This window comes from Mesocricetus auratus, unplaced genomic scaffold (genome assembly GCF_017639785.1).
Source record: "Mesocricetus auratus isolate SY011 unplaced genomic scaffold, BCM_Maur_2.0 Super-Scaffold_100676, whole genome shotgun sequence".
In the NCBI taxonomy this organism is placed as follows: Eukaryota; Metazoa; Chordata; class Mammalia; order Rodentia; family Cricetidae; genus Mesocricetus; species Mesocricetus auratus.
Genome location: NW_024429266.1, coordinates 112,477,542 through 112,495,855, shown reverse-complemented (window position 1 = coordinate 112,495,855; position 18,314 = coordinate 112,477,542). Strand labels below are relative to the sequence as shown.

Sequence of the window (18,314 nt, the reverse complement as noted above, 5' to 3'; positions counted from 1 at the left end):
AGCCAAAAGGGTCTTTTGATGGCTGGACTTCAATACTTTGATAGCTGGGCCTTGGTGGTCAGCCTCAGGAAGTGGCCAAATAAGGGAAGAGGCTAGTTTTAGGGATGTAATTTAACAGTTTAGCAAGGAAGAGGGGATAGGGAAGAGCCGTGCTCGTCATGCTCAGGCCTACCAGAGTCCCTCAAACCCCCTTGTCCCTAACTCACATTCTATGAGTAGCGTACACACCCTCAACTGCATTCTGACCTCTTAACTGGCATCTTCACTCCTGCCCAACAGTTTACTTCATAGTCCCCAGGGCAGTAAGATTGTTTGCTCAAGAGAGTCCTTGCAGAAAACAGAGTTTTGTTTGGTTCTTTTGAGACATAGCCTCATTATGTAGTCTTGATTGGCTTGGAACTTGCTTTGTAGACTCGGCTGACCTCGAACTCATATTCACCTGTCTCTGTCTCCAGAGTTCCAGGAATAAAAAGCTTTGCTTTTGAGAAAGAGTCTGTTTGCATGGCCTATGCTGCCCTCAAGTTTCCAGTCTTTCTGTCTCTGTCTCCCTGTGCTGAGATTCCAGGCATGTACCCGACCTGGAGAAACGGTAGTTTTAATGGCATGCTTCAGGCAGGAGCAGGTAAACAGGGGTTGGGTTATTTTAAGTCACAGGGTTTGGTTTGGTTTTGTCTGAAGCCCCCCAGTGTCGCACCTGCTGTGCGGCCTGCATCCGAGAATGTAGCGAGGTGGTCGGGATAGATGACACAGAGACCGGTCGGTTGCTTTAAGAAAACTTTATCTTCCCAAGTCAGCTTAGGAGAGAGCTCTCAAAAGAAATCTCAGGAGAAGTCTCTGGCGAAATCTCTGGAGAAGTCTCTCCAAGAAAAAAGAGCTTCCCTTTTTAAGGACTTTTGCCATCCATTTACATACCATTCTTTCCACTTCTCAACCTCCTGGCTGGTGGTTTAATCTCCGGCCCCAGAATCGGGGAGACACCACAGGGGGCAGGAAGAGGCATCTAGCCATAGGAGGTGTGGAAGGCATGGTATTTCAGTGAGCCAGCCCTTATCTGAGCCCTATCAAGCTTTAAAGCACTGAATTGTTTTCAGTAAACATTACATAGATGCCTGCTCCCAGGCCGAAGGGGAAGTGGGTTTCTGCTCAAGGTCTGGTGTCCCCATACCCCAGATCTCTCTAAAGTGCCTTGTGTCATTCTCTTTTCATCCTTAAAGCTTAAGAGGAAGAAGAGTGTAATAAAGTTGCCATATGCCTGCGATTCAGCAAGATGGAACAGATACAGACAGTGAGTTATTTTTAATGCAAACTGAAAACAAACTCATCAGTGAATTAAAATCAGAATATTTGTATACTTTGGCAAAAGTACTCTAAGCCTCTAAATCTGTGTTGGACTGAAATTCTTAAAACTGTTCTATGTAGATTGTCTTGTATACATAAGCTCATTTTCTGATAAATCATTATCTTTATATTAATTTTATGTCAGAAATAACAGTGGACTAATTTAAATTTGTTCTGTTTAAATGGAAATTTAAATGAGCTATTGACATTAATTTTTTCTTTTTGATTTTTCAAGATAGGATTTTTCTGTGTAGCCCTAGCTGTCCTGGAACTCACTCTGTAGACCAGGCTGGCCTTGAACTTGAACAGAAATCCACCTGCCTCTGCCTCCCAATGCTGGGATTAAAGGCTTTTGCCACCACCTAGCTTAAATTTCATTTTTTATTGAATTACAATTCCACTTTTTTGCAGGTGTGTATATTTAGTGATGTAATTCCTTTAGAAACATACTTTATTTTCTTCTTTATTAATGATAGTGGTTGGTGTTGATGGACTGAGAAATGTCTAGAAAATTAGGAACTCCCCTGAGAATGTCTGTGGCGGGGCATTTTTCCAGGCACATGTTTCCAGAGAGGATTGACTAAGAGGGGACGATCAGAACCATCCTATAAGTTGGGGACCCAAACTGAACAAAAGGGAGATAAAGTCTGTTTGCGTAGCCAGTCTCTCTCTGACCCACCCTGCCTCTCTCCCTGTCGCCTCAGGCCACTGCGATGTGAGCTGTTCTAATCCTCCACACCCTCCCGGGCATGACAGACTGACACCCTGAAACCATGAGCCAGAAGACATCATCTTTCCTCCTTTAGACAACTCTCTGTCACAGTGCGCAAAGTTTGACTTACAAAGGACATTCGTCCCAGAGAAGTATTGTCACCACGGTATGACTGAACCTGACTATGGTTTGGACGCTTGCTCTTGAAACTGATTTGTGGGAAGATTTTGGAAAAATCCAGAGAAGTAGGCTAGAGAAGCCATGGAGAATACTGGACACTCTCTTTCATGGTTATTATGGTGGGAGTTCAGAAGACCAAAATGCAGATAGTAATGTCTATGCTCATGAGGTTTCAGATAGAAATGAAGACTCAATTAGGAACTTGATTTAGAGACCAGTTATTCCAGCAAGAGTTTGTCTACATTTTGTCTGTGTTTTGAGATGGTCGGGAGTCTTTGAGTTGAAAGGTGTTGGAATAATTAATCTGGCCAAGAAGCATTTAATGTAGCCTGGCATTGAATGTGGCCTGGTGTTAAGGTGGCCTGGCGTTCAGGCTCTGTGTGGATTTTGCTGATTGCTTTTAGCCAACTAGACAGTGAGAATACCGAGCAAAATGAAAGGTGTGAAAACTTAAGGGTTTTCCAAGAAAGGAAGGAAGGGAAAGTTGGGGCCAAGGAAAGTGTGGCTGCTTTCCTTGTCCAGTAATTAAAACAATGCCAGGACAGTAGGAAAGAGGCCTAGACACACCCTCAGTCTGCTGGGCCCCACGCATCAAGGTATAAAGGGTGTCTGTTGTTGTTGGGCTTGTTTTATTTCTGTGGAGGGGATGGAGACAAGGTTTCACTATGTAGTCCAGGCTGGCCCAGAACTCACTATAGACTGGCCTCAAATTCATGGCAATCCTCCTGCATCAGCAAGCCACTGGCTGAGACTGGAGGTGTGTGCCAGCATGTCTGGTCAAGGGGATAAACGTCTTGACCCGTTAGGAAAACTGAGGGAAGAGCTCTAGGGAGCCCTGGTTGCATTTGGACCCCTTATGGAAGTATACCCCCTCCCCCCATTCAACCACACAAAGACCCTGCAGACACAGTGTTAACCGTAGAGGCTCAGACAGCGGGATGTGTGTGAGGCTGGCTGGGAACGCACGGCCCACACCACCCTTTGCACTCACATCATGCCACAGTGCCCCCCCCCCGTGTCAGACCAGGAGGATTTAACACCTGCCCCACCCAGCTCCAATCGCCTTTCTTCACCCCACTTCCTCTCCGCTTTAGAGTGGGGGTGCTTACCTCATGCCACGGTGGGTTAGAAGTATGTAACCTTCTTTTTGTACTTCACAGGTGTCGAGTGCTTGCCGTGAATCTCAAAGGACACTTTGAACTTGGACGTCCGAACAGTGTTGAAGCTGTTGAGGCTACGGGGACTCTTGGGAACAGACAGGATGTATTTTACATTGCAAGATGGACATGAACCTTTGAGGAGCCAGGGCGTAATGTTACGGTTTAAAGAGACGTTTTGTGCAGAGACGGTTTGTGAGTCAGGTTGACACAGGTAGATATGATGATTAATCTTGTCAGTCTACTTGATTGGTCTGGAAAGGGCTCCGGAGGTCAGAACAGCACAGCTTTGGGTACTTCTGTGAGTTTCAACAGGGGATAAATTAGTGTGAGAGATTTACCCTAAATGTGAGCAAAATCATCTCCTGGGCAAGGGCCCAGGTGGAGTGAGAAGGAGAAAAACCTGTGGGCTCAGGTGTCTCTCTGCTTCCTGGCCACTGTGATGTGGGTTGCTTGGCTCTGCTATACTCACCCCAACATGATGGACTAAGACCTCTGAAGCCACAAACTTGTTGTTTCTCCAAGAAGTTGTCTGTCGGGTATTTTTTTAATAACAATAAGTTTACACAGGAGCCAAGGCCACTCATAGAAATGGCAGAGAGTTGGACCAATGAAGACGTAATTTTCTTTCTTCCTAATTTTCATTCCAGCAGGATCAGGATTTGTTCAAATTTAGTTCTGTTTCAGGTACTTATATATAAATGCTCTCCCCTCTCCCCCAAAATATTTTCAGGTGGATAAGCAAAAGTTACAGCTGTAAATGCTATGTACACAGTCCTGGGAAGGGATCAACATATGCTGAAAACTTGGCCAGATTTCACACCGGGATTCCAGACCACTGAATGCTGAATGCCTTCCTTACAGCTTAGCCATCTGTGTGATTCTTACACCCTACATGATTTTCAGCCTCTCCTAATTTTTTTCCCCTATGTAAACCTTATTTTGCCCCTAGGAGTGAGGCAAAGAGTCTTGAGGCCTTAGAAGCATTGTTTTCAGACAGAAATGCATCCTTCTTCAGCTGCTGAAAAGCACTCATGGCTAGTTGGTTATTTGTCATAACTTAATTTCCCCCCTTTAGAGCTCTCACGGACCATGCTGTTTTTCTAGCCCCCAACATACAAAACCCAGTGTAGCTCACAGACAGCAGTAGACACCAGCAAGGTGAGGAAGTCGCTTTTATTACCATTGCCTGCTGTTGTGCACACTGTGAGACCCAGTTAGATCAGCCCCAAGGTTTATATTAATGCGAAATGAAGAGATTCCAAGTTCTTCAAATTTGGCATTCTCAGAGCTGTCATCTTGACTTTCTATATTTTAGAAACAGACTTCTGGACGCTATGATCATATTTAAATCGGCTTTGCAAATTCCAGCAGGAGATTGTGTCCGAATCGATGCTGACTCGGCTCTGCCGACTTCCCTTGCTTCCTCCTAGCCAAAAGATAAGTCATTTTTTATAATCATAACTGTACTTGTAAATCTGTTTAAGCATTCAATATACAGCTAGCTAGGTTCCTTGGGAACCACGGTCCAAAAGGGAAAAGGACAGACAGGGCCAGGCCAGCAGAGTTCAAGTGAGACTCTGCTGAGAGCTAACACGCCCTATGGGTGGGCTGCGGTTCTGGCTACTACCTAGGCTTCAGTTATTTCTCAGCTAACCTTGGGTTAATTTGTTCAAAATGCCCATCACAGAGCTGTTGAAGTCAGCAGGGTACACCTGGGGACGTGAAGCCCTTTCCTGCTGCATCGGGCACCCAGGACTGGGCCACAGAGCTCCTTAGCACCTACAAAGCCCAGGGAGAGAAGAGGACCTCAGATCCAGTTTCCTTACAGCCTCCCTCCGTGACCAGGTTTCTGTTCTTAGAGTTGTCTTCTACACAATTCTCTGTGGTCATCGCACAAAACAACAGGAACCAAATGGGAATGAGGAGGGGAGGGGCGGGGAGGAGAGGGGAGGGGCGGGGAGGGCAAGAAGGGGAAGAGGGGGAGGGAAGAGAAAGGAGGCGCACTGGGTATTTCCTGACACTGGAAAAAGGCCTTACTCTTCTTTTGTCTTTTAATTTTTCTTTTTCCAAAGGGCGTCTTCTCTAATGGGCTGGGAGTTCCAAGTATAAATCTACTCCTTCTTAGCTCTGAAGTCTGGGCAAGTGTCTCACTTCTCTAAGCCACCTCTATTCAACTAAAACTTGTCAGGCTTGTATCTGCCAAGCAGTTTGCATAGACACTTTATGCCCTGAATTCTCATCAGAGAGAAACAAGACACAGTGTGATAAAAAGGCCTCTATTATAGTGGGCAGCATCAAGTGCCATAAATGGAAGGCAGAACCAAGGGAAGAGGATGGAGAAGAAAGACTTCAGTTTGGTTTGGCAGGAAAGGCAAAGCTCTCCAGGAAGAAGGTTCAATCAGACACCAAATGAAGAAAGAGAGCTGTGTCTGAGGGAACAACAGCACCTGGAGTCTTCAAGACGACGATGAGAGAGCCGACACAAGTGTAGGCAGAGTAGGTAAATTCAGATGCATTTACAGGACCATGTCCTATTGGTTCCTTTGGGTCTTTGGAGTATACTGAAGGGCAGGGAATGGAAGAGTTTTAAATGTATTTACTTATGTTTAGTGTGTGAGCTATGTGCCAATGTCTGAGGAGGTCAAAAGAATGTGTGGGATCCCCTGGAGCTGGAGTTACAGGTGGCTGTGAACCACCCAATATGGGTGCTGAGAAATTTGCTCAGCTCTTCTGGAAGATCGACAAATGCTAGTGAACACTGAGGCATCTCTCCAGCCCCAGACAACGGGAGAGTTTTAGCAGAGGAATTACATGGTGCCTTTGTGAAGCTGGATACAGTGACTGGAGTGGCCTACTCTGTCTAGCATTTCCACCCTCGAGGTCATTATTTGGAGGTGATCCTTCTGCTCTGGTGTAGATCATTCCTCATCTTTGCCATTCCCAAGCCCAAGGTAACACAGCTGAATTAAAGGCTCATTAAGGAGAAACTGGTTAAGAATATTAAATCCCTGACCTTGGTGGAGATCTAAGTAAACATAAATCCAGCTGGGTGGGTCAATCACCCGGCCATGGCTCCACCCATCAGGAGGGCAGTCTCACCATAAGTCTTGGTAAAGACACAGGCAGGATAATTATCCCGTCAATGAGATGCTGCACTCTTCCTGCCCAGAATTCCCATCCCCGAGCGCAGTCCCTACAAGCTGCCATGAGTTTCTGTTGGCTCTGCCCACCTTTCTGACTCTTGGCTCAGAAAGATACAACTTTTCTTCCTCTGTTTCTTTCGGGTGATGGTTAGAAGCTAAGTGTACTTTGGGATTCTTCATCTTTCTCCAAAGGCTTCCTCTATTTTATGTGGGTGGGTACATGTCTGCCACGTGGCTGGCCTCCATGCCAGCATAACTTAAAAAAAAATCTGTTTGTTGATTGTTTTTGTCCTCTTCTCCACCCCCCTCTCCAGGCAGCGACTGGGATTGACAGCTGGGCTTGCTGGAGCTTTTCTTTAAACTCTAACTAAGTTGTCACCTTTGAGTAAACTTTGGGTTGGCTTGACTTTCAAGCTTTGTCTGCCTTGTAATCAGGGGAGAAAAAGAGCCTGTCCCTGCACCCCACACTGTGTCGAAAGGATTCCAAATGCTCAGCTGTTTGGTCAGGAATGCAGAGGGCTCACTGAGTAAGTGGTACACAGCTGTGACCCTAACACTTGGGAGACCCACACAGGACCACTTCGAGTTGGAGGCCTTCCTGGGCTTTGTTAGTCAACATAGCCAGTCTGGAAGGACATAGGAAAACTTCATCTCAAACAATCAAAAAGCAAAGCAGCAAAATGTCCCAAGCCTGTTGTGAAGACCGTTGTCCTGCGGCTGTAAATCCCGCTGTTGGTGACACAGGAGCAGCATGGCGGGACTGACTCAGAACCGAACCCCTCCAGAGGCATCTGACTACATAAAGGGGAGTATCTGGAACACACAGTGCAGGATGGGGGCCGTGCTGGTGCTCAGTGGCTGAGATGTGGGGGTGCTGCTTGAGATAGTCCCGGACAGTGTACAAACTGAGGGCGTGGCCGCTCCATGGTGTGGTTAAGTGGAAGGTTTTTACCTACAGACGTGAGGGAGAGTAGATAGCCAGAGGCATCTGGGATAAGGAGAAAGGAGTAGCTGGGGAGAGGATCCCATGAGGTGGAGAAGTTTAGGGGAGGGGAGGGCCAGGATGTTAGCTCTGGAATGTGTACCAGGTACTTGAGACACTGAGGGAGCCTGGAGGCCAGCTGTCCTTTGGTATGCTAATAGGCACCACAGACAGCCTTTTGTCGCTTCGGCCAGTGACAGAGAAAAGGCTCCTTTAGTAGAGCGCACTGGCTTCACAAATTCCTGAGGCATGCTGCCTTTTGTCTAATTGCTGGGGTTTGGGGAAATGGAGTTTCCTTTGGACCTGACACACAATAAATGATTTTCCCACCCCAACTTCCATGTCATCCCTCTGGGAAATACACAGGTGCCAGGAAGTCCTGCATGTAGGCCAACTCTAGGGAACCTGTGAAGCCGGGACCCCAGAGGAAGCAGCATGGAGTTCTAGATTCACCCCTAACTGAGAAAACTGGAAACCTGAGATGTCACACTGTAGCTATTATTTTTGTCTTAAATTCTTTACCCATAAAATAGGAAACTCTCTCTCACCAGCTCCTTGGAAGGCTATGGAAATTCATTAAGATGTGTACTGTGCATGCTTTTATTATATTACAAATCATAAGGCTAAGCAGACTACCCCTCTGCATACACAAGCTGTTAACAAGATAAAAATGCAGTCTGTGCCCCAGAGAATTTATAATTCAATCAGCAGAATTAAAGAGCTGCAAGCCTTTATTAGATGACAAAGTAGGAAATATACTTTCAAAATTATAGGGCTGTTTTCACAGACCAAACATCTTATATTCAATTAAATTTGCTAATGTCAATTCTTTTTTTTTCCTGGCAAAGGCTATCTTCAAAGCATAATCTATTCTATACTAAAATACATTAACTCAAAGATGTCTAAAATACCACTTGGGTTTTAGGTACCCTTGTTTATATCACTTACTTCCCTGTATTGTTTTGCTTTTGTTGAGAATACTACTATTTTTTATACAGCAAATTAGTTTCATCTAGAAAAATTCTGATCCTCTAAAATAAAACTGAACCAATTCCTAACAAATTGTGGAAAAGCATTTTAGGTTTATTTATTGTACTTTATGGATATGATGGCTTGGCCAGCATGTATATAAGTATGTGCAACCATGTGCATGCCTGATGCTTGAGGGGTCAGGAGGAGGGGTTAGAGCCCCTGGAACTGGATTTACAGATGGCTATGAGCCCTTAGGGCCTCTGTGTCTAGATTTTGTTCACAGAAAATACCGGTGTCTGGGTAGACATCTCAGGCAGTAAAGGCTTGCTATGCAACCCTGAGGACAGTGCTCACATTCCCAGTGCTCATGGAAAAGGTGGACATGGTAGCTGGCATGTGTCAGGGTAGGGGTGGGGTTAGAGGCTGAGGCAGGGAGAGCCCCGGGGCTTGCTTGACAGCCTAATTGAAATGGTGAGAACTATGAGTCCAGCAAGAAACTGTCCTGGCTTCTGGTGTGGGTGGGGAAGGACTCGATCTTCTTTAGGGGGCTGGCCATGGGGAGTTTGACCATGTTCCAGGAGAGAATATATCCAGGAGAGAATATAGGCAACATAAATTGAACTGGTTTCTTCTTCTTCTTCTTCTTCTTCTTCTTCTTCTTCTTCTTCTTCTTCTTCTTCTTCTTCTTCTTCTTCTTCTTCTTTTTTCTTCTTTCTTCTTTCTTCTTTCTTCTTCTTTCTTCTTCTTCTTTCTCCTTCTCTTTTTTGTGGTGAGGAGGTGGGGGTGTGTGGGGAGGGGTAAGAAGGGAGGGGACCTGGGGGGGCTGGGAAGTGAGTGTGATCAGGGTTCATGATGTGAAATTTCTGAATAATCAACAAAAATAGTATGTGAAAAATAAAGAGCAAGCAGAAAAGAGACTTGGTGGCACATACCTTTCATCTCAGTGTTCAGGAGGCAAAGGCGGGTAGATCTCTGAAAGGTCAAGGCCAGCCTTGTCTACACATTGAGACCCTGTTTCAGCAATAGCCCCCCTTTGGGAAGAAATAAAGTGGAGAAAGATTAAGGAAGATATCCACATTGTCCTCTGGCATCCACACACTTGGGAACACACACACACACACACACACACACACACACACACACACACACACACACAGGGCCATGGCAGTTGCAGTAGTCTGAATAAGTGCACAGCAGCACAGGTGGGGGAGGGGCTTTCCAGGCAGAAAAAGCCCAGGAAACACGGAGGACATGAATATACTAAAAACTACGCTAAGATAATTAATATTTAGTATTACATCCAGAAACTGCATAGACATTCTCTTCAGGTATCTATACATTCACCAAAACAGAACATTTCCTAAACCATAGAGGAAATCTCAACAACTACGAAGGCATTAGTGGCAGAAGTATTTATCTGATCAAAACAGAGCTGCGGGCTAGGGTTGGAGCTCAGGGAGAGCTTTAGATCGCCTAAAATGTCCAAGGTCACCAAAAAGAAAAAAAAATTAAATTAGAAGTGATAGCCAGAAAATCTCAAATACTTAGAAATTAAAGAAAAATCAGGTCGGGTAGTGGTGGCACACGCCTTTAATCCCAGCACTCGGGAGGCAGAGGCAGGCGGATCTCTGTGAGTTCGAGGCTGGGCTGGACCGATAGCCTCCAAAACAATACAGAGAAACCCTGTCTCGTAAAAACCAAAAAAAGAAAAATCAGAAGGAAATTGAAAAACTGTTTTGCACAGAACGGGGAGCCATCTGACACACGAGAAAACGTTGATGCCGGTCAGGCAATGCCTGAGAACATTGGAGAGTTAGGGTCACCATTGCTGTAATGACACACCATGACCAAAGCAGGTTGGGGAGGGGAGGGTTTATTTCACTCATACTTCCGTTGTCATCAAAGGGCAGAAACTCAAACAAGGCAGACACCAGGAGGCAGGAGCTGATGAAAGCCACATTCCTCCTGCCTTGCTCAGCCTGATTTCCTACAGAACCTAGGACCACAAGCCCAGGGATGGCGCCACCCCATCTATCACTAATTAAGAAAATGCCCTACAGGCTGGCCTACTGCCCAATCTTATGGAGCCAGTTTCTCAACTGAGGCTCCCTTCTCTCAGATGACTCTCCCTGTGTCAAGTTGGCATAAAACTAGCTAGCCCAGAGAGCCTCAAATGCTCATGATAAAAAAGCTCTAAGGCCACACTCTGCAAGCTTGAAGGGTAAATAAACCCAAAGCAAGCAGAGGAAGGGGATAAAATCAACTAGAACAGCGGTCAGCACAACAGAGCAAAGAGACAAAGCCAGCACAGCCATCACCAAGGGTTACTGGAGCCAAAACTTTAAGCAGTGCCAAAGCTGAGACTCCCTGGGCATCAGTGACAAAAACAGGGTAGTATTGGCAAAAGACAGACACACAGACCACCAGGACAGAGAGCACGGAACTAGACCAATTAAAAAAAAGTTTTAATACCAAGCCTCTTAAAAGTCAGTAGGTAAAGTAACCTTTCTTTTATGTTTGAGCTCTAAAGTAACCTTTCTAACAGATGGTTCTGGTTATCTACAGCGGGAAAGTAGTCAGTGATTTCCCAAATCATCTACAAAATTAAGTTGAATTTTAAATGACAGACCATTGTAAAACCTTTAACTATAAAACTCCTACAAGAAAACATAGTTATCTCAGAATAAACAGGTTTTTTTTTTTTTTTAGATAAGAACACAAAAAAATATGGAAAGTCAATGGGGAAAATACGATGTCGGATTTTGGCAGTTAGCACTTAAGGACTGAAAGACATTCAGTGCAGTGGCCAGGAGGCACAGATCCAAACCACAGCAAGGTCACCCTCCCATTATGCTGGGGCAGCAAGAGCAGAAAAGTCAGGGCTGGCAAGTTAGCAGCAGGTGGAGGAACCACCGTGGTGACACCGAGGCTAGCTCTCCTGGACACTGGAGAGCAGCCTTCGGCTCACCAGAAGGAAAAGCCTAGTGTCCCCACAGAGCCCAGCAGCTCACCCCCAGGCACAAGCTGAGGACAAATGAAATGCATATCCATGTTTAAAAAAAAAAGGTACAGAAATGATCGTAAGCATTTGTAACTGTCCCCAAATGGAAACAATTCAAAATTGACAAACTCATGGTAGGGTGATGAAGAAAACATTATTTCTTGATATCAACATGATAGGGTGAGAAAATATGAATTACCTGATACCAAGAGTAAAAAGGTCCAGGTTAAAGCTACATGAAATAGAAGGATTATGGAGAACATTAGGAAAACGTCAGACAAAAAAGAAAACAAAAACTGGACAATTTAGATGAACTGACCAAATTCCTGGAAAACCACAATTTTTCAAAACGGACAGGAGAAACAGAATATCCAAGTGCCTGTATCTACAGTTAAAAGAATTGAATGCTCTAGCCTCTGTCCCACAGAACGAGCTCAAGGCCACGTGGTTTCAGTGGTGAATTCTCTAACCAAGGGACAAAGAACACTGATTGCTTGTGAAATTTTTCAGGAAGTAAAGGTGGAAACACCAATCGCCTGTAACTCTAGCAGCTTCTTACAAAGGCATCTGTAGTGACCTCCTCCAGGAGCTTCCTCTTGCCTCTCCCAGGGAGGATTCCAACCTGGGAAGGCATTTTCACTGTCATGACTGGACAGAGGGAGGGGCCAGACTGAGTGAAGGTGCAAGCCCTTGCAACCACATTTCTGCAATGTTTTAAAGGTTTTACTTTATTACAGAATATTGAAGGAAAGCAAGCAGAGAATTATACTTTTTTAGATTCTAATAGATTAAAAAATTATTTTTTATTTTATTTGCATTGGCATCTTGCCTGCACGTATGTCTGAGATATCAGATCCCCTGGAACTGGAGTTACAGACAGTTGTGAGCTGTCATGTGGATGCTGGGAGTTGAACCTGGGTCCTTTGGAAGAGCAGTTGGTGCTCTTAACCACTGAGCCATTTCTCTAGCCCCTAGATTTTTAATCTAGATGTAGACAGCTGTAAAAATACCATGAACACACTACTAAAGCCGACAAAACACAATAAACAACACGGTAAGGCTGGGAATACAGAAGTTTGGAAAGCGTCCCACCTAAAGGAGAGCAACCTCTAAGTGCTTATTTCTGAACAGCAAAGGGAAGCAGTGCACTGCAGTTTCAGGTGGAAAAGCCTCGCTTTAAGAAGCAGTTTCTGTCTCCATCTTTACCTTGCTCCCCTCTCATCTCTGCTTGCTTGGCGTTTGTTTGCTTACGTTGAGGCAGGCTTTCATGGGAAGCCTGGCCTGGCCTCAAACTCGTGATCGTCCTTCCTCCCCCTCCAAAGTGTGGAATCACCTGTGTGTGTTCTCTTGATTAGGGTTTTGTTGCTGTGAAGTGACACCATGACCACAGCAACTCTTATAAAGGAAACATTTAACTGGGGCTGGCTTACAGGTTCAGAGGTTCAGTCCGTTGTCAGCATGGTGGGATGCAGGCAGACATGGTGACAGAGAGTAGCTGAGAGTTATACATCTGGTGGGTCCACAGGCAGCAAGGGGACAGAGAGAGAGAGAGAGAGAGAGAGAGAGAGAGAGAGAGAGAGAGAGAGAGAGAGAGAGAGAGAGAGAGAGAGAGAGAGAGAGAGAGAGAGGAGACACTGGGCCTGGCTTGAATATTTGAAACCTCAAAGTCCAATCCCAGTGGCACATTTCCCCCCAACAAAGCCACACCCATCCCAACAAGGCCACACCCCCTAATGGTGCTACTCCAGATGAGTCTATGGGAGCCATTTTCATTCAAACCCCTGCATTCCACTCCTGGATCCTATAGGCTTGTTAGCCATGTCATAATACAAAGCTACATTTAGTCCAACTTCAAAAGTCCCCACAGCCTGCCAAAGCCTCAACAATGTTTAAAATCCAAATTCTCTTTCGAGACTCATGCAGTCTTAACTGTAATTCTCTGCAAAAACAAAAAATCAGATCACATACTTCCAACATACAGTGGCACAGGATATACATTATCATTCCAAAATTGAGGAAAGGGAGCATAGCGAGGAATACTGGACCAAAGCAAGACCAAAACCCAGCTGGGCAAACTCCAAACTCCACGTCTCCATGTCTGATGTCACAGTGTTCTTCAGAGCTCCAACTGCTTCCAGCTTTGTTGGCTGCAACACACTTTCTTCTCTTTGAGCTGGGGTTTCCAGGGAAATCCAGGCTTCGCCTTCCCAGCTTCACACAGGTTTTTCTTTAATCTTTTTCTCTCCTTGAGCTCTGGACTTGATTCCATTAAACTTGCTAGTGCTCCCTTTCTTTCTTCCGTCCTTTCTTTCTTCCGTCCTTTCTTTCTTCCGTCCTTTCTTTCTTCCGTCCTTTCTTTCTTTCTTTCTTCCTTTCTTTCTTTCTTTCTTTCTTTCTTTCTTTCTTTCTTTCTTTCTTTCTTTCTTCGTTGTTGTTGTTTTGAGACAGGGTTTCTCTATAACAGCCCTGGCTGTCCTGGAACTTGCTCTGTAGACCAGGTTAGCCTCAAACTCACAGAGATCTGCATGCCTCTGCCTCCCAAGTGCTGGGATTAAAGGTATGTACCACCACTGCTAATTAGGTTCTGAGAATTTAACTCACTTACTGAACTTGCATAACAAGGGCCTTTACCACCTAGCCATATCACCAACTTGAAGATTTCTTGGCATGATTAGTAATTTTATAATTCACCTAGTGTAGTGGCCCATAGCTGTAATGTCAGCACTCAGGAGAATTACGAATAGCCCAGGTTACATTTCAGGACCTTGTCTCAAAAACACAAATAAAAAAAAATAAAGAAAATAGTAAGTAATTTTATGTTTTAACAGAAAGTATTTATTTCAGAAAAATTCAAAACTCTAACAGGAGAGAAAATGAACTCATGAAGATGAATGTCCTTTTCTTTTCTTTTTTTTTTTTTTTGCTTTGTTCCGTTTTTTAAAATTTTATTTATTTATTTTTCAGTTTAAATTTAGATAAGAAACAAGGTTGCAAATGTCCTTTTCTTATACAGGAAACTATGTAAGATGTATTATGCTCCTTAAGTTCATTAAACACGCATTGCAGTCTCTAGCCCACTTCTTTTTTTTTTTAAAGATTTATTTATTTATTACATATACAATGTTCTGCTTACATGCCAGAAAAGGACAACAGATTGAATTGTAGATGGTTGTGAGCCACCATGTGGTTGCTGGGAATTGAACTCAGGACCTCTGGAAGAGCAAGCAGTGCTCTTAACCTCTGAGCCATCTCTCCAGCCCTCTAGCCCACTTCTTGACAAAATTCATCGTTCCTTTTATTAGGAAGATTAAGCAAAACTCTTGTCTAGGGCTGTTGCTGCTACTGCTAGTGGTGGTGCGGACAGTGATGATGATGGTTATGGTGGTGACAGTGATGACGGTGGTGATGATTGTGATGATGGCGATGATGGTGGTGATGGTGGTGATGGTAATGAAGGTGATGATGGTGATGATGGTGGGGACAGTGATGATGATGGTGATTGTGAGGACAGTGATGATGATGGTGATGGTGGTGATGATGGTGATGATGGTGATGATGACGGTGATGATGGTGATGATGACGGTGATGACGGTGATGATGGTGGTGATGGTGGTGATGATGGTGATGATGACGGTGATGATGGTGATGATGGTGGTGATGACGGTGATGATGGTGGTGATGACGGTGATGATGGTGATGATTGATGTGGGAAGTCCTATGATTTGTCAATAAAGCACTGCTGGCCAATAGGAATCTAGATAGGTGGGACTAGGAGTCCAAGAGGACTCTGGGAAGGAGAAACACAGAGAGTTGAGATGTAACGCCATGGGGTAGGAAGCCCGGAAACTTCTCTGGTAAGAGAAATACTTAGATTAGCAATTATGGGGTAATTACTTAAGTCAGAGCTAGCCAGTAAGAAACAAGCAAGGCCAACAGCTTCATAATTAATATAGCCTCCTGTGTGTTTATTTGGGACTGATGCAGCTCTAGAACCAGGCTGGCGGGAAGGCTTCTCTCAAAGAAAAAGCTTCTCTTTACAGATGATGGTGGTGATGGTGATGATGGTGGTGATGATGGTGATGACGGTGATGATGGTTGTGATGGTGGTGGTGATGGTGATGATGGTGGTGATGGTGGAGACAGTGATGATGGTGATGATGATGGTGATGATGGTGGTGATGATGGTGATGACGGTGATGATGGTTGTGATGGTGGTGATGGTGGTGGTGATGGTGATGATGGTGGGGACAGTGATGATGGTGATGACGGTGGTGATGGTGACAGTGATGATGGTGATGACGGTGGTGATGGTGGTGACAGTGACAATGATGGCAATGATGGCGATGATGGTGGTGATGGTAATGACAGTAATGATGGTGATGATGAGTGATATCAGTAAGCAAGTACTGTCAACATCTTAACCCACAGTGGCCTTGATACTCACAGTCCCACATCAGTTAACATCTCATTTCCACTGGCTCCTTTTCTGAGCAGAGGACATTTAACATGACCACATATACCTAAGAGGAGAAAGCAGGATGTGTTCAAGAGGAAGGATGAAGTACGTGCTAATGTACCAAAATCGGATGGATTACGCCAGGCACGTGGTTCACCCTCACAGTTTCAGTACGTGGGAGACTGAGGCAGGAAGATTGCTGAAAGCTTAAGGCCAGCTAGAGTTACACAGTGAAGTTCCAGGCCAGTCTGGACTATCCCATGAGATCCTGCCCTGCCCCCAAAAGATGGATTCGCTCTCAAAGGAGCCTTAAACAGGTAACATTGAACACTAAGAACTATTATTAAAATTAGGAAAAATAGAGTGGTATGTATTTATTTCAGCTGTGGAACAATGATACAGAAGCCAGTTTTCAGAATGTATAACACAGTAAAATTTTGTACTAGTATAAAATATTCAAAGAAAAGTAATCAAATGTGGGGACACCAGACCTTGAGCAGAAACCCACTTCCCCTTCGGCCTGGGAGCAGGCATCTGTGTAATGTTTACTGGAAACAATTCAGTGCTTTAAAGCTCTGATAGGGCTCAGATAAGGGCTTGCTCACTGAAATACCGTGACTGTCACACCCCCTACGGCTAGATGCCTCTTCCTGTCCCTGCCCCCTGTGGTGTCTCCCCGATTCTGGGGCCGGAGATTAAACCACCAGCCAGGAGGGTGAGAAGTGGAAAGAATGGTATGTAAATGGATGGCAAAAGTCCTTAAAAAAGGGAAGCTCTTTTTTCTTGGGGGAGACTTCTCCTGAGAGCTCTCCTAAGCGGACTGGGGTCTCCTCCTAAGCTGACTTGGGAAGCAGAAAATTTTCTTAAAGTAACCGACCGGTCTCTGTGTCATCTATCCCGACCACCTCGCTACATTCTTGGATGCAGGCCGCACAGCAGGTGCGACAATCAAAGAAGTAGAAATACATAATGAATCAGTGATGAGGAAGCAAATATATATATGTGCATATATGAAACACACACATACATGATTTTACTTTACCTATTACCAATGTGGACGGTCACATACAGATTTATAGACATTAGTCCCCAAAATGAAAATGGGTAACGTTGCTGGACTCTTTAGTAAATAGAAACCCTATGGTACTACTACATGTCAAAATATTAAAGTCCGGGCCGGGCGTTGGTGGCGCACGCCTTTAATCCCAGCACTCGGGAGCCGGAGGCAGGCGGATCTCTGTGAGTTTGAGGCCAGCCTGGTCTACAGAGCGAGTGCCAGGACAGCCTCCAAAACAATACAGAGAAACCCTGTCTCGAAAAAACCAAAAAAAAAAAAAAAAAAAAAAAAACCAAAAATATTAAAGTCCAAGCATTGGAAGCACTGGTTGGTGGGGGCTGGAATTATAGTACACATGTTGTTGGGGTATGCACATTTTATAACATGTAATTCCAAACAGTGGAGAGATAGAGAGGGCTGTTGAAATTTTTAGGAGAACTTTGATGCTCTTCTGTTTTATTAGCTACTCAGAGCCCCCAACCCATGGTTCATTGGTTGGTTTCTTTTTTACTCTCTCTCTCTCTCTCTCTCTCTCTCTCTCTCTCTCTCTCTCTCTCTCTCTCTCTTTCTCTCATTCTCTCTCTCTCTCTGTGTGTATAGATATACACAGAGAAATATATACATACACACACACATATATATATGTATACATATATATATATATATACACATATATACACATAACACACACAAGTAGCCCAGGCTAGCCTTGAAATAACTATGTAGCTGAGGTTGACCTTGAACTCCTGATCCTCCTCCCTCCACCTCTATAATATTGGGATGTCAGGCATTTGATGAGCACTAGGCTGTTTATTTGTTTTGTTTTGCTTTGTTTGTAACAGTCTTGCTATGTATCCCATTTCCTATGGCCTTAAACCTGAAATCCTCCTGTCTTAGTCTCCTGAGTGCTAGGATTATAGGATTCTACCACGACTCCTGGCTCCATCGTTCTCTTGAAATTCCCACTTGCATTGTTCTTCAATTTATGAAATATTCCTTCCTGGCCCTGGTGTGACACGCCCAGCCTCATGTTCCAGCACACAGTACACTAGGTTAGTCGTCTTCTTCCTGCTTCTGCAATCCCCCCAGCCCCCCCCACACTTGCCTTATGATTTTGGTTGAGGGAACAGCACAGTGAGAGAGCCTGAAGATCAGCTTTGTTGAGGGAAACAATTATGAAAACGTCATTGCCCAAATCCATCTGCTTATTCCTCGCATGCTTAAGGTCAGCTAAGCGGGCAGTCAGCCATAGCTGTGCCACTGACTTGGGTGAAAGCTGTGTGCAGTGGGGTGAGCTGCTTGGCAGTTCTCCA

At 44.7% G+C, this 18,314-nt stretch overlaps 1 protein-coding gene across 1 annotated transcript in view; it reads right to left on the bottom strand.

Moving 5' to 3' along the window:
- Positions 1-4,549: 4,549 nt before the first annotated feature.
- Fam126a (family with sequence similarity 126 member A) overlaps positions 4,550-18,314 on the bottom strand; it is a 104,987-nt gene continuing 91,222 nt past the window's right edge. The window contains exon 11 of the mRNA XM_040737380.1: positions 4,550-4,816. Coding sequence (XP_040593314.1) covers positions 4,695-4,816 — 122 coding nt within the window. The 3' untranslated portion in view covers positions 4,550-4,694. The remainder of the gene's footprint in view (positions 4,817-18,314) is intronic.